Below are 17,462 nucleotides of genomic sequence, written 5' to 3' on the forward strand. Positions count from 1 at the left end.
AAATGACTGAGTCACCCAGGCACTCCTTAAAGTTGTATTTTTAAGTAATCTCTAAGTGGGACTTAAACTCATGACTCCAAGATCAAGAGTTGCATGCTCTTCTGACTGAGCCAGCCAAGCGCCCTTAGGCCAGTGATTTTTATGGTCTGTAATCTTTAAGTTGTTAAAGAGCACATAAAGACATTTGCTTCTTTTTTCTCTTTATATCAACCTTTATCATATTATTAAAATGTTATCAATAGATCATTGATACATAGTATTATACATAGAAATATATATTTCTTAATAATTAACAGGATAAAAAGGATTGGTTCTTCCCTTTGAGGATTAAATTTAACTATATTAGCGTGCTAACAACTTACTCTGAAACTGTTGTTACACATAAAAGTGGACAAAGGTCACTGAAGAAATAAATGATCTAGAAAAACAGTACAGAAAAACAGGAAGGAACCTGTCACTCTCCACCTTTGTTTGTGTCTAATTATTAAGATATTTGAGGGGCTCAATTGGTTGAATGTCTGAGTCTTGATTTCAGCTCAGTTCATGATCTCAGGGTCATGAGATTGAGCCCCATGTTGGGATCCACACTGGGCTTGGGGCCTGCTTAAGATTCTGTCTCCCTCTACCTCTCATGCTCTCTCTCTCTCACTCTCCTAAAAAAAAAAAAAAGAAAGAAAGAAAAGAAAAAGATATTTAAAGAAAAAGTGTTACTTGAGGAATATCTTTATACTATAAAAACAATCCCCAAACAAGCAAAAAGGACAACAAAAGCAACTGAGTTAAGAAAATCTCACTTCTAAAACCACTTCTGAGGAGGGAGTGTGGGGCAAGTTGAGGGCAAAGTACAGACTAACAGTAACCTACCCACCCCAGGATGGGATGTGTGTGATATTCCTCAGACACTCCTGCCTACCCAAGAACAAAGGAAAGGGGTTTAAGTGCTTACCATGGTGATGAGGGAAGTTAAGGCAAATGAAAAATTAGATTCCCTTACTGCCTACAGCCCACTGACAAGTCCTGGAAACCAGCAGTGACCTTCCTCTAGGAGCTGCCTCAATGATGACCCTTTGCTAGACCCTTTGCTTGGCTTAACATTCTCCTGCCCCACCCCACACCCCAGGGTCCTGTAAGTCTACTTTAACATATAAAAATTCCCTTGGGGCACCTGGGGGCTCAGTTGGTTAAGTATCCATCTTCGGCTCATGATCTCACGGTTCGTAAGTTCGAGCCCTACATCAGACTCTGCTGACAGCTCAAAGCCTGGAGCCTGCTTCTGATTCTGTCTCCGTCTCTCTCTGTTCCTCCCCTGCTCCTGCTCTGTCTCTCTCTCTCTCTTTCTCAAAAATAAATAAACATTAAAAAAGATTTTTTAAATTCCTTTGGTAACTTCCTTTATCTCACCCCCAAGATATATGCTGGCAATCATACTCCAAGCTTATGGCCCCCTGATATACATATGAAGCGTCTCATGACTCAGGTTTTACTAAATGGTAATAAATGGCTTATTTTCGTAACAACACTCAGTCCCTTAAGGGACTGGAAACCTTGCTTCCAAAATTCCTTAGAGACTTACTCTATCCCTAACCCCCTCCCAACCTGAGGGTATGTAACTAGCAACTCCTCATGACCCCAAGGTAGCTCTTCCTGCCTACAGGTCCTGTCCCCATGCTTTAATAAAATCACTTTTTTGTACCCGAGATGTCTTCAAGAATTCTTTCTTGGCTGTCAGCTCTGAACCCCCACCATCACCCCAAAACCCCACCACCTCTATTTACACTGGGTCTCTTTTCCAGATTACAACTTCTTGTCCATTGGTCTGGCGATGTTAGGAAAGTTCGGAATTACTTCTGCTTTCTCCATGCTGTATGTCTTCACTGCAGAGCTTTACCCCACCCTGGTCAGGAATATGGCTGTGGGGGTTACATCCATGGCCTCCAGAGTGGGCAGCATCATTGCTCCCTACTTTGTTTACCTCGGTGAGATGCATTTTGTCAATTTGTTCTTTTTTTTAAATATAAAGGAATAACTTTTTCATTGTGAAAAATGCTAACAGCATAAAAGGTACTGGAAAAAGTGCAAGTTTACTTCTTCACTCTCGGGCAGCCCAAATCGCAGCCCTAGAACTAAAAGGAGCTAATATTAACACTTCAGTGAATAGCCCTTCAGTTGTTTTTTATTGCAAAACATACACACACACACACACACACACACACACACACACACACAAAGACTATATATTAATCCCCAGGAAAGGTACACTCTAAATCTTTACAGAGAAAATGAAGCATTTTCTTGTTTTAAACATACTCTACATGGCTGCCCTGAACAACACCTAAGAAAGCACATTATTATATAGAATGGTGTCATTTCTCCTTTCTTCCTCCCTATACGTTCAAACCCTGCTCACTTGGTCTAAAGGGTGGACCATTGGTGCCTAAGAAACAGAGGAATCCAAGACAGAGCTTTCTATTCCACAATAGCTACTCCTGTTAGTGACATAGACGCCTCGCAGAAGATTCAAGTTTAACATTTTCTGTCAAATAAAATTCTTGGGTGTGTTGTTCCTCTGTAATCTCTGTATGCAGAAGGGAAGCAAGGTGAGGATCTATTATTCTCCTGTCCAAGGAATGCCTGATAAGGAAGAGGTGGAATGGCTCATACAATTACATACAAAACCAAGACATGCAAATGTTGCAGAAAGCAACCAAAGCCAGGCAGAATTCACGGTGCCTAACATTTAGTGATTGAAACTGGATTGAACGTATTACTTAGGTTTTTTTTCTGTAAGAGTTTCATGGCTCTTTAGGGGCATCTGGGTGGCTCGGTGAGATCGAGCCCCACATCGGGCTCTGAGTTGGTCATGGAACCTGTTTAAGATTCTCTCTCTCTCTCTCTCTCTCTCTCTCTGTCTCTCCCTCTACCATTCATGCTCTCTCTCTTTTAAAAAAAATATTATTAAAAAAAAAAAAAGAAGAGTCTCATGGCTCTTTGGACCTAGCTGTCCACTGCAGCCCACTTTTGCTGGCAAAAGCAAAGGTCACAGCTTGTCACACCAGTCATAATGGCTAGTATCTGTCCCTGCAATATGCTTTCTCTCCTTGATGTCCTCTCATCCCTCCTCTCAAATTTCTTCCACCGTAAGAGGGAAAACTTGGTAGGCAAATAGTTCCATCAAAGGAACATGGGTCACACATGGTTAAACAGTGGCTTAGAGAATGGAAGTGGCATGAAAGACCTTGTGCAGCATCATGTAAGTAAATGAGTATGGAAATCATGAAGGCAATGACATCTGCCAAAGAGAAACTGTGATTGTGATATTTTACATATCTTTTTCCTTCTGACAATGTTCAGATTTAAAACTGCTCTCAAATACCATTGTTCACCATGAGAAAAGGATTCCCAAGAGCGTCTGAAGAATCCCTATATGTAATTGATGTTCTTGTTCCTTACAGGTGCATACAACAGAGTTCTGCCCTACATCCTCATGGGCAGCCTGACTGTCTTGATTGGAATCATCACCCTCTTTCTCCCTGAAAGTTTTGGAGTAACTCTACCAGAGACCTTAGAGCAGATGCAGAAAGTGAAAGGGTAAGTGGAACTTTAAAAACTGATACCAAAATTCCTCAGAAGGAATAAACATCCAAGAATAGCTAGGAAGTTTCTGAAAAAGAAGGGTGGTAAATGGAGGGTAGCTCTATCAGATAATAAAGCATATTACTAAGCAAAGGTAATTAAAACAGTGTGATACTGGTGTATGATAGAAATCCCTGGAATAGAATAGAGTTCAGAATTAAATCCAAGAAAATATGATAAGGCAGTATATGCTAAAAATTAGCTATTCAAAATCAGTGAGGAAAATTAGATTATTCAGTAAAAGGTGTTAGAGAACTCAGCTAGCTATGTTGTATAAATAAAAAAACTTGACTCCTACTTCAAAATACATCAAGATAAATTGCAGAGCAATTAATGTAAAATCATAAATGTTCCAGAAGAAAAGATATATATTTTTATAACCTTAGAGAAGGCCTTTCTGAATATGGTATGAAAAGCAAAGAGAATATGAAAGGAAAAGATTGCTGTGTCTGATTGTGAAACTTTAGAAATTGTTGGCACAGCAAGAAAAGAAACCATAACTAAAAACAAAGGTCAAAAATCCAGGGGGAAAATATTTGCAACACACAATAGGTACCTGGGGCTAATATAGCTAATACACAAGAAACTCTCAGCAGTCAGTCAGAAAAAGACAAACAACTCAGCAGGAAAAATGCCAAAGGTCATCAACAAGCAGTTGACAGAAAAGGAAATTTCAATGGCAGATACATACATGAAAAGCAATACTTGTCCATATTTATAAAGAGATACAAAATAAAATAATTCAATATATATTTTTTTGTCTGTGAGATTTTATGAGAGTTTTTGCCCTGATACCAACCACTTCTTACCCAACTAGGTGTCCTGTAATTTAATTCAATTCCAACCCTTACCACCCAGAGTTTCCATCAGAATCCACAGGTTTAAGAGCTCAGTCCCATAGGACTGCCCTCACTTTAGATGCTGGTGATAAATATCAGGTCCCCAGATTATCCACACTTCTATCCAACTTGGCTTCAGAGTCTGATGTTTCCACAACCCCTGTGCTCAAATTCAGTAATTGTCCAGAATGATTCACAGAACCAGGATAACACTCTCCTTACCATTTCAAGCTTATTATAAAGGATACATATGAACAACCAGATGAAGAGGTGAGGTACAAAGAGGTGCAAAGGGTGAGGTCGAGAAGAGTCCAGGATACAGGAAACTTCTGTCCCTGTGCAGCTGGGGAGCACTGCCATTTTGGAGCATGGATGTGTTCACCAATTCAGAAGTTCTCCAAACCTCAGTGTTCAGAGGGTTTTATGGAGGTTTTATCACAGAGGCATGATCAATAACTAATGCAACCTGTTGTCCCTCTCTTCTCTTGGAGGTTGGAGGGTGGGGCTGAAAGTTCCAGGCTGCTAACCAAGGCCTAGTGTTTCTGGTGACCAGTCTCCATTCTGAAGCTATCAACTGACCCACCAGGAGTTGCCTCATTAGAACAAAAGACAAGACAGTCCTATTTCCCCTATCACTCAGGAAATGACAAAGGATTTAGGAGCGCTGAGTCAGGAACCAGGGACAAAAACCAAATATCTTTATACAGTATCACAGACTGGCAAACAATTAAAGATGAGTGGTAGTGTGGGAGAAGTTTAGATTCTAGAGTGAAAATGTCTGGCTTCAAATCCCAAATCTATTGCATAAATTAGGGAAAATTACTTAACTTTCTCTGAACCTCAGTATTTGCGTCTGTTGTACAGGAATAGTTCATATGGCTGTTGTGAGTTTACATAAGATAAAGTGACTTTACATTAAGCCATGAAAAACATAAATCTGTATGTGAGTAGATTCTGGTCCCTGAAGGAACATGTACAACAAAATGTACCCAAAACGTTGTTTCTTCTAATGATAGGACTATTTCAATATTAACTTTAGCTTGCCAAGAACTTCATGTTTACCACTCGATCCTTTCCTGAGGAGAATTGTAAAATTATAGAATACAAACTCTAGACTCCTGAGTTATTACTAGAGTTATGTTCATTGACTGGATAAATGTTTTTCAGCATCCCTCTAGCATTTTAAGGAGAAGAGTCTTGACTAATTTTCTTTACTGCTTATCTTATTTTCAGGTTCAGACTTAGGAAAAACACAAGAGATTCAACGGAGAAAGAAGAAAATCCCAAAGTTCTCATAACTTCATTCTGATAAAATTTCCACCCCATTTGGTGACCTGAAAAACAGATGCATAAGACTCTATGGAGAAACCAAAGTCTTTCCTGATGAAATGGACCAACCCTAAGGATTAACACTAAGATGACTTTGCTGTTGAGAAATGCTTGTCACATAGCAAACTCCAAGCCACTCTTCCAGATAATCCCCTTATTTTAAAAACAAACCATTTCTAGATAGTCCACCTTCCTAATTAATTCAATGAAATGGGTTCATAAGATTTTTTTGAAAAATGCACTGGTCAAGGACTGGTAAATTCATACAAAGATGAACCTTCATTTTCAAACATACAAATACTATTCAAATAAAAAGAATGTCTTTGTATTAACACAACTATTAGGTGATAACAGTATATGTGTGTATGTGTACAAGTGAACTAGTACATTCAAAATTAGAGTAATTTTTGAAGTGAACCTATATATTGCTGTAACTAAATGATTATATGCAGTATTCCTATCCAGAGAATTTCATACAATCCTTTGAGGGGAATTGATGGCAGATATTAATAGTGTTTTACAAGTGAAACACGGTAAGAGATCAAGAAACCTTGACATGCGGCTCATATGACCTGTTGGCCTTTACGAAGGAAACCCAGACAGTTCCCTGCTAAAATTCAGCGGCTATAACTCACAGTGTTTTGAATGGTCTGTATTTGTTGTGATCTTTTGAGGCACATGATTGAACTTTCTGTTTCTTAAGACTGGTTGAAAAGGTATTTTGCTAGTAAACAGATAATCAGGAAAGCCACAAACCAGTTAGATTGGTAAAGATGGTTTGTATGCCCCATGGCCAAGAGACATCAGCACTCAGGAAGAAGGCTGTCCAAGCCAACAATCTGGAAAGACTTTTAAAACAGTTCTTTCCATTAATAGATTCCTTCCTAAGCACGGTATGCAGCTACATTCTCTCTGACCAGGGGTGCATCTGGTTCCATGAATGAGCAGTATAAAAAATAATGGTCACTAATGGGGTAATGTGTTATCATAAGCTCAGAAAATAAATGTCAGGTCTCTGTCTCAGCATGTTTTAGGCATGCTGAGATGATAACACAGCGAGGAGTTAATCCTGGAGACTGAGGCAGCATGCTTTCTCTGAAAGTGGCTCCTGCAACAGCAGCACAGTGAAAAGCAACTGAGCCTTTGACATCCCCAGCACTACAGTGTGCTCATAGAAGGAGGTAGCTCTGGTTTTTTATATGATGCTTGGTGGCATCATCTCCTAAAAATACTTATCCCCAAGATTAAATTTTCACTAAATATTTTGTAGAGGAAATTTTGATATAACTTCTTTAATAAATGGTCCATGTTATTTCAAGTTTCTTATCTTGAACTTGTCTGATTAACCCTGAATTCTTTCTCTTTATTGTTGTATTTCTAACACATATTTTATATCCTCATGACACACTGATCCTAGCTTTTGATTGTTACTTTAAAATCCACTAGAATATCCTAGAATAGTTTATGTCATGTCATTTGCACAGTTTCATCCACCCAGTGCTTTTGTCTCCCCCATGGATGCAGCCTGTCTGGATAATTTTTCCACCTACCTTGCTGGGAACTAGGTAGCCTGTCCCACAGACAGCAGGTCACGGTGTCTCCCAAGAAGCTCTCCTTGAACTTCCTTCCCACCGGTAGTGGCTGTTCCCTCCTCTGTGCTCCTCATGCACTTACTCAGTTGGGCTCTTGTCTTATTGCTTTCCAGAGGCTAGGGACATTACCTTGTTTGTCTTTTTATCCTCTGTAAATCTGTTTAGCATAGTGTTTTCTTGCATTTAGCAAGCATTGATAAATATTTTAGTTGAAAAACTTTGTAAATCTAGCTTGGTGAATATGTTTGATACATAGACATTAAAAAATTTAAATTTTTTAATGCTCTCAAATTTTTAAATGCTCTCAAAGCTTTTTCTAAATGTGAAAAGTGAGGATTTTATAATTACCTTTTATTGCTGTTTGTGCAGGTGCTTTATGTCTTCTGAAAATCTATTTATATAAAGGCAACAAGTACAGACATGATTATCTTTTCGGTAGTTCAAAGATCAAGTAGATCAATACATGCCCAAATACTATTTGATTAAACTGAAGGTGCATTGCTGATTTTTAAAAACTACTTTTATTTATTTTTTTAAGTTTATGTATTTATTTTGGTAGAGAGAGAGAGAAAGAGAGAGAGGCAGAGAGAGAAGGAGGGGTCAAGAGAAAGAATCTCAGGCAGGCTCCACGCTGAGCATGGAGCCCGACTCTGGGTTCAATCCCACCACCCTGGGATCATGACCTGATTCAAAATCAAGCCACCGACCAAGCCACCGACCAAGCCACCCAGGCACCTCTAGAAACTACTTTTAAAATTAGGTGTACAAAGCACTATCCTGCACTTATGAATAGTAATCTCAGACTGGCAGCCAATCTTACACCACATGTTCTAGAATCTAGTTTCTTGCCTGGATTCTGTTAGCATCCTAACTAGTCCCTCCTCCTTAATTCTGCTCCTGTCTTCCTTGAATCTATCCTCAGCATAGCAGTGTGGGTGATCTAAATGAGTTCATGTCTTGCAGCACCTGGGTGGCTCAGTCAGGTAAGCATCTGACTCTTGACCTCTGCTCATGCATGATCTTATGGTTCATGGGATAGAGCCCCACATCCGGTTCCCTGGCTGACAGCATGGAGCCTGCTTGGGATTCTGTCTCTCCTTCTCTCTCTACTCCTCCCCTGCTGACACTCTTTCTCTCTCTTAAAATAAACTTTAAAAAAAAATTTTTTTTAATGAGATCATGTTACTTTTCTACTCCAAACCTTCCAGTAGCTTCTCCTCTCAGCCAGGTGCTTTTCTTCCCCCCTTTATGCTCCCACAGCACATACTTTTATTATGTGAGTTATGTCCCACATCAGTCAAGTTTTTAAAAAGTCAAAGTCTTTACAATAATCTATACAGAGGACGACTACATGTCTCAGTTTTCCCAGAGGAGCCACAGCTGGCCCAGGGTGATTATTAATACCCCCCACAACCTTTCATGCTAAAAATGCTCCAGTTTGATATATAGCTCCTAGTTTGGAACATATATAGCTCCCAGTTTGGAGTTATATATGCTCACCAACTGATAGGGCCATATTCTGTGTGTCCCCACCCTATGTCTTTCTTCATATGTCACCTGCTTCCTAAATACTTATCCGACCACCCAGTCTAAAATTGCATCCTGTTTTCTGTCTGTCCTCAACTCACCCATCCCTGCTTCATTTTTCTTCATAGTTCCTATCACCCTCTAACATCCTAACTAATTTACTTCTTCATTTTTTCAAATGTTCTTCTTCCTCCTGGAGCTTACATTCCATGAGGGGCACTTCTGTATCCCCAGAAATTAGAACAGTGGTTGGCACATAGCAGGTACTTGATGAAATATTTGTCTAAAAATGAATAAATAGGGGCACCCGGGTGGCTCAGTCGGTGAAGCATCTGACTTCGGCTCAGGTCATGATCTCACGTTTCGTGGGTTCGAGCCCTGCGTCAGGCTCTGTGCTGATAGTGCAGAGCCTGAAGGCTGCTTCAGGTTCTCTCTCTCTCTCTCTCTCTCTCTCTCTCTCTCTCTCTCTCTCCACCTCTGCCACTTGCACTCTGTCTCTCTCTCAAAAATAAACATTAAAAAAAAGTTTTTAAGTAAAAAAACATTAAAAAAAAATAAAAATGAATAAATAGGGGTGCCTGAGTGGCTCAGTTGGTTGAGTCCCACTCTTGATTTTGACTCAGGTCATGATGCCACCAGAGTCATAGGATCGAGCCCCATGTCGGGCTTGGCGCTAAGTGTGGAGCCTGCTTGATATTCCCTTTGCCCTTCTCCCCTGCTCTCGTGCTCTCTCTCTCTCTCTCTCAAAATAAAATAAATTTATCAATCAATAATGAATAAATATATTATGGTCATTATTATAGTTAAATTGGCAAAAGTAATTACTAGTTTTCAAATAAAAAAATGTTGGCCAATAAACATACCAAACAAGCATTCTGCTTTACAAGTAATTGAAAGAATACTAATTGAAGTAGCAATGTGCTGCCATTTTGCAACTAACAAAGATTACAAAACGATAGTGTTCAATAATAATGATTGTATGAGGAGATATACTTTCATATTCTTCTGGTGGGAGTGTAAATTGGATTATTTTTTCTGGAAAGTAAATTGGCAAAGCATTTCCAAAGCCTTAGAATGCTTGGATTTTTTTTTTTTTAAGTTTATTCAATTTGAGAGAGGTAGAGCATGTGTGTGAGTGAGTAGGGGAGGGTCAAGGAGAGAGGGAGAGAGAGAATCCCAAACAGGCTCTGTGCAGTCAGTGCAGAGCCCAGTGCAGGGCTCAATCCCACAAACCACAAGATCATGACCTGAGCTGAAATCAAGAGTCAGATGCTTAACCAACTGAGCCACCCAGGCACTCCTGGATTTTTTTTTTTAATTTATTAACTCCACAACTAAGAAATAGTCAGAGATATATGAACTCTTTATGCAGAGATGTTTATTACATTATTATTTGCAATTTTAAAAAACTAAGTATGGCCTAACAAAGGAGGTGAAAGACTTATTCATTGAAAATACAAAACATTGCTAAAAGAAATCAAAGAATATATAAATAAATGGTAACATATCCTGTGCTCATGGAGTGGAAGACTCAAATATTATTAAAATGTCCAACTAATCAGAGTAATCTACAAATGCAATGCAATTGCTGTCAAAATCTCAGTGGCATTTTTACAGAACTAGGAAAAAACATCCTAAGATTTATGTGGAATCTCAAGGGAACCCAAACAGCTAAAACAATCTTGAAAAAGAACAGAGTTGGAGGCTTCACACTTTCCAGCCTCAAAATATACTACAAACAACAGTACTCAAGACAGTGTGGTAGTGGCATAAAGACAGATATATAGATCAACATAAGAGAATAGAGATCCCAGATAAACCCTTACGTATATGGGGAAATTATTTTAGACAAGAGTGTCAACACTACACATTGGGAAAAGGACAGTCTCTTCACCAAATGGCTTTGTTAAAACTGGATATTCACATGCAAAAAGTTGGATCCATACCTTACACTATAATACAAAAATTAACTGAGAATAAAGACCTAAATGTAAGACCTAAAAAACTCTAAGAAGAAAAACTTCAGGGTACTGAATTTGGGGATGGTTTCTTGGACAGGGCACCAAAAGCATTGGCAAGAGAAGCAAAAATAGACAAATGGGACTATATCAAACTTAAAAACTTGAGTGTCAAAGGCAACAGAGCGAAAAGGCAGCCTATGGAAGGAAAAAACATGTTTACAAATCATATATCTAATAAAGGATCACTATCCAGAAGGTAAAAGAAACTTCTACACTCAACAACAAAAACAGTCTGATTTAAAAATGGGCCAAGGATTTGAATAGACAATTCTCCAAAGAAGATGTACAAATGGCCAGCAAGCATATGAAGGTGCTCAACGTCACTAATCATTAGATAAGTGGAAACCAAAACCACGAGATACCATCTCATACCCAGTAGGATGGCTGCTATAAAAAGAGCAGAAAACAAGTGTTGACAAGGATGTGGAGAAATTAGAATACTTGTTAACTCTTGGTGGAAATGTGAAATGGTGGAGCCACTATGGAAAACAATATGGAGGTTCCTCAAAAATTTAAAAATAGAATGACAATATGACTCAACAAAACAGTTCAAAGCAGACTCTAGGAGAGCTATTTGCACACTCATGCAGCATTATTTACAAAAGCTAAGAACTGGAAGCAACCCAAATGTTCATCAACAGATGAATAGATAAAGAAAATGTGGTGTGCATGTACAATGCAACATTATGTAGCGTTGGGGGAAAAAAAGGAAATCCTGCTGCATGCTGTAACACGCATGAACCTCAAGAACACTATCCTAAGTGAAATAAGCCAGTCACAAAAGGGCAAATCTGTATGATTCCACTCACATAAAGTATCTAAAATGTCAAAATCATAGAAACAGAAAGTAGAAAGATGGTTAACAAGAGCAGGGAAAAGGGAGAGTTAGCGTTCCATGGGTTTCAGTTTTGCAAGATGAAGAAGTTCTAGAGATCTGTTCATAACAATGAAAATATGCATAATACTGCTGAACAGTACACTTACAAATGGTGCAGATGGCAAAATTTAATGTTATGTTTTTTTACCACAATAAAAAAAAAGTTAAGTTGGATACAGTTAAATAAATCAGTAATGGTGTGTTTTTTTGAAAGAATATTATTCAGCATTTAAAAACAGTATTTAAGAATTTTTTTTCAAGTCTTATTTATTTAAGCGATCTCTATACCCAACATGGGGCCCGAACTCATGTCTCTGAGATCAAGAGTCACATGTTGTCATGACTGAACCAGCCAGGTGCCCCTAAGAACTATTTTTAATAATATGATAAAATACTTGTGATATAATGCAAGTATTAAAAAATAGTATGTAATAGTATTAACCAAATAATGAATGCATGCTTGAACAAAATATGTGTAAAATACAAAAAAAAAAAAACAACTAGAAGGAAATATTTCAAAGTGTTAACAGTAAGTATGTCTGGGTGGGGGATTTTAGATGACTTCTGTTTTAGTTTCCTTTTTGTAGTTTTCCATACTTCACAAATGTTTCACAAATATATTACTTTTGTAATCATAAAGAAGTTAAAAAATATAAACTTTTATTAAGTGTCAACTAAGTATGAGGTCTCAGGGACCAAAGATGAAGAACATGAAGAATACAAAATTCTTGCTCATAGTGGGCTCAGTCTAGCCAAATTATAAATTCCTGTCTGTGTGGCCTTGGCAGCTAGCCCAGTGCCCTGACCTGGGGCTGAGCTCTGTGGAGCTGAAACTCAGGTCAAAGTCATTTTCTGCTATCCAGACCTGGGCTTTTAAAAAAAAAAATTTTTTTTTAAATGTTGATTTATTTTGGGGAGACAGCGAGAGACAGAGTGCAAACAGGGGAGGGGCAGAGAGACAGGGAGACACAGAATCAGAAGCAGGCTCCAAGCTCTGAGTGGTCAGCACAGAACCCGACGTGAGGCTCAAACTCACAAACCGTGAGATCATGACCTAAGCGGAAGTTGGACGCTTAACTGACTGAGCCACCCAGGTGCCCCAGACCCGGGCATTTTTATACCTCTCCTCTCTGCTTGAGCAGCTGTCACCTACGTCTACCCTGATTTGGTTTCACCAAGCCACACTTGCTCTGCTGAAGCAAATTACCTCATCACTGGGGTTCTATTTAACAGACCGCCAAATGGCTTATAAAAAGTTATGAGGACTTGTAAACAAATTATAAGGATGTGAACTATCAGTGTCTCAGTTTGGCACAGAAGTCTTCAACCTGATTTTGAGAACCGTGAGACTTTTATCTAATGCTGCAAATTTTACCTTCCTTGTCAAACACTCTCCTTCTAACTTCCCTCTGTGCTCCTGTCCCTGCAAAGCCCACCATTTCACGCTCCCTCTGTTGCCTTCCTGCCATTCTGTTCCACTCTGGACAAACATCTGTCCTCCTTGAAGTATATCTCTGGGTGCTTTCTCCACATCCTCACCCTGACAGAGACCTAGCTTCCCCCTGAGCACCTCACTTCCTTTCTGGTCCTGTCTCACTGAGGCTATTTATTTCCCACTTCCTGTGAAATTCAGAGCCAGGTGAATTCTCGGCATTTACCTAGATGTTCACTGGCGGTTCCAAACTAGAACCCCTTCTCCTTCACGTACATGAAATACCTCCTTCAAGGTTAATGCTGTACCCTTATGGTTGTTGTTACCAACAATCTGCCCAGTTGCTTATCCACATTCTGTGAGCTCTCTGGAACCCAGTCTGAGACACTGATGACTTTGTGCTCAGGAGCATGAGTAATTGTACACCTACCTCAGCTTCAGGGTACTTGACCTTTACCTGTACTTCAGTCCCTCACTGCCAAGGACACACCCTCATCCCTGTCAACAATCACAGTAACTCCGCCTCATTCCAGTATCTTTTGTTTTCCTCACAACCCTTTAGTTCTGACCTTGGTTCCTTTTGTTTCCAGTTTATACTTCATGATCCCCTCAATTCAGTCACCTAACTCTGGGCCTTTTGTTTACTCAAACCATTTTACTCTTCACTCTCAATGCAAGATGCTGAATGAAGATACAGGAGAGGGGACAGGCACCTGGGTGGCTCAGACGGTTGAGCGGTTGAGTCTCCGACTTAGGCTCAGGTCATGATCTTGTGGCTTATGGGTTTGAGCCCCACATTGGGCTCTCTGTTGTCAGTGCAGACCCTGCTTTGGACTCTGTCTCCCTCTCTCTGCCCCTCCCCTGCTGGTTCTCTCTCTCTCTTTCTCTCTCTCTCTCTCTTCTCTTCTCTTTCTCAAAATAAATAAACTTAAAAAAAGATACAAGAGAGGGGAGATCACCGAGGGGTTGGAGGAACGTGTCGGCTGGGAGAGTGACGAATGGGTTGAGGGTCCAGCTGTGATTGGAAATGGAAATGTGTAGAGACGCCAATTCACATGGTTGTGTGATTTTTCTCCAATATCCCAGGGTAGGAGTGAAATGCACACCTGGTTGGATTTGGGGTTTGTAGTTCAGGTGAACAGAATGACAAGACAGTGGAAGAACTGAGACTGACTGAGCCAAAGGACCATAGTATCAAAGAGGAAAGGGAAAAAAACATGACAACTTCTGTTGTGCTAGTATGCTGTGTCCATCCACTTTTTTTCTTTATTTAAGGTGTATGAGAACCTGGCACAGTGTTAAGATCTAGAGCTAGAGTGCAGATCAGCCTAAGGTGTCAGAATCTGCCCCATCTCTCTTAGACTATTCACCAAGGACGTGACCATGTTTATATGAAACCTGAGGAGACTGAATGCGGTCACTTGGCATGGGCAAAAGGTTAGATTTCAGTTTTAAACATAATGAGATGTAGCGTTAATAATTAAAAGTGTAGGCAAGGAGGTAGACCCACCAGAGTTTTAATTGGGACCTGTCACATACTAACCAGAGCAACTGCATAAATTATTGAACCTCCCTTTGGCTGTAAAGTGAGGACAATGAGAATATCTACCTCATAGAACTGATGTGAGGACTAAATGATGTCACGGGCTATTGATATTATTATTATTGTAACATCGCAACAGCAAAGAGGATGGATACTTGATCAGGACTAATTTCCACCCTAACTTGGCATCTAGCTCAGAAGATTAAGATCATCAATAACTTATATTATCCAAATTTAACAAAGTCTCCTGATATCTTCCTATGGAATCTTACTCCAATATGACTCATATCCCATCTTATCTCATAAGGAGACCAAATGTTCCTATGTATCTTTTCTCTTGGTTAATTTCTTCCAGACTTATGACTTTAAATACCATCCATATGCAGATAACTCCCTGATTTATATCTCATTCTGACCTCTCCTATGAGAGGTCTCCTATGAACTTCATATTCACATATCCAACTATCTCCAAACTTATACTGAAATACAAGTTTAAAATATTAATATACTTACATATAAGTTTATTTTTATATTTGAAGTATACCTCTTGCACAGGCAACAAACAAAAAAATAGATAAATTGGATTACACCAAAATTTAAAACTTTTGTGCATAAAAGGACATGATCAACAGAGTGAAAAGGCAACCATGGAAGGGGAGAAAATATTTGGAAGTCACCTATCTGATAAGAAGTTAATATCTAAAATATATAAAGAACTCCTACAACTCAACAACAACAACAACAACAAACAACTCAATTAAAAAAAAATGAGCAAAGGACTTCATGGACATTTCTTCAAAGAAAATACACAAATGGCCAGTAAGCACATAACATAATGCCCAACATCACTAATCGTTAAGCAAATACCAATCCAAACCACAATAAGACATCATCTCATATTCATTAGGATGGCTGCTATTAAAGAAAAATAGAAAATAACAAGTGTTGGTGAGGATGTGTAAAAATTGGAACCTTTGTGTGATGTTGATGGGAATGGAAAATGGTGCAGTTCCCTATAGAAAACAGCATGGCAGTTCTTCAAAAAAAAAAAAAAAAAAAAAAAATAGAATTGCCATGCAATCCAGCAATCTCATTTCTTAGTATATACTTAATAGAACTGAAAGCATGGACTTGAAGAGATATTTATATACTCATGTTCCTATAGCAACACTATTCACAGTAGTCAAAAGATGGAAGCAACCGAAGTGTCTATTGACAGATAAATGAAAGAACCAACTGTGGTCTATACATACAGTGGAATATTATTCAGCCTTGAAAAGAAAGAAAATTCTGACATATGCTATAGCACAGATGAACCTTGTGGACAGTGTGCTTAATGAAATTAGCCAGTCACACCAGGACACACAGGACTGTAGGATTCCAGTTATATGAGGTACCAAGAGTGGTCCAGCTTATAGAACCAGAAAGTAGAAGGATGGTTGCTAAGGGCTGGGGGAAGGGAGAGAGTGGGAAGTTAGTGTTTAATGGGGACAGAGTTTCAGTTTTGCAACATCAAAAGAGTTCTAGAGATGGATGGCAGGAATGGTCGTACAACAATGTGAATGTACTTAATGCCACTGAACTGTATTCTTAAAATGGTCAAGATGATAATTTCATGTCATGTGTATTTTACCGTGATAAACTTTTTAAAAAATTAAAAGGAAGTAAAACTTGTAATTTCCCACACCCCCACCCACCCCATCAATTTCCTCATTCTAAAAATTGGCACCAAGTTGCTTAGTCCAAAACTCCAGGATTCGTCCTTAATTTCCTCCCCTCCTGCCCATATCCCATAGTAAGTCAAGTTACCTTTTGCTTCCGAAATATATTCTGAATTTATCCGTTCATCTCTTTCACAGATACTGTTGTACTTCAGGCCATCATATGCTCTGACCTGTGGTGCCACACTGGCTTCCTAAGCAGTTGACCTGTTTTTCTTTCTTGTCCTCTCCAGTCAATTGGTATAGCAACCAGAGTGCTCTTTTTATGGTAGAAACCACTCGTTTTTCTTTCTCTACTTAAAAATACTCTGATAGTTCCTCATCGCACCTATAATAAAATCCAAACTCCTTGCCACTGTTTACAGGGCGCTAGATGATCTGGTCTCCATACAAACTGGCCTCCCTCCAATGTCTCTGACCTTATGTCCCATCACTACTAGCTTTGATCACTATGTTCCAGTCACGCTGGTCTTCCCTCTGTTGTTCCAACACCCCCAAGCACATGCCCTTTCCTTGCAGACTTAGCATTTGCTGTGCTTCTGCTTGGTACACTCTCTTCCCAGATCTTCACGTGATAGGTTCCTTGTGATGCCTTGCGTCTCAGCTTAGCTATCACCTTCTCAGAAAAATATTCATTTACCACTCAATCTAAGGTAGTCACCCACTGATTGTCACTCTTTACACTGTCATTCTCTTCTATCTTTTCTTGGCACTTACCACTACTAGAAATTCATATTTGTTTTCACAAGTTTATCATCAGTTTCACCATCCCCCCACTAAAGTGTGAGCTCTGTGAGAATAGATACCTTGTTTGTTTCCTCGATTCCCAGAACCCAGAACACTGTTGGGCACATTACATCCTATTTGCTGACTGAAGGAAGAAGTAAGTAACATCAATGACTCAATTTTCCTTCTATATCACATACAGACATAAAAGCCTTTTGGCTG

General features: G+C 39.2%; 1 protein-coding gene across 1 annotated transcript in view; it reads left to right on the forward strand.

Moving 5' to 3' along the window:
- SLC22A4 (solute carrier family 22 member 4) overlaps positions 1-6,042 on the forward strand; it is a 39,982-nt gene extending 33,940 nt beyond the window's left edge. The window contains exons 8-10 of the mRNA XM_042934701.1: positions 1,794-1,976; positions 3,453-3,588; positions 5,706-6,042. Coding sequence (XP_042790635.1) covers positions 1,794-1,976; positions 3,453-3,588; positions 5,706-5,781 — 395 coding nt within the window. The 3' untranslated portion in view covers positions 5,782-6,042. The remainder of the gene's footprint in view (positions 1-1,793; positions 1,977-3,452; positions 3,589-5,705) is intronic.
- The last annotated feature ends 11,420 nt before the right edge of the window (positions 6,043-17,462 follow it).

Source organism: Panthera leo, chromosome A1 (genome assembly GCF_018350215.1).
Source record: "Panthera leo isolate Ple1 chromosome A1, P.leo_Ple1_pat1.1, whole genome shotgun sequence".
NCBI classification, from domain to species: domain Eukaryota; kingdom Metazoa; phylum Chordata; class Mammalia; order Carnivora; family Felidae; genus Panthera; species Panthera leo.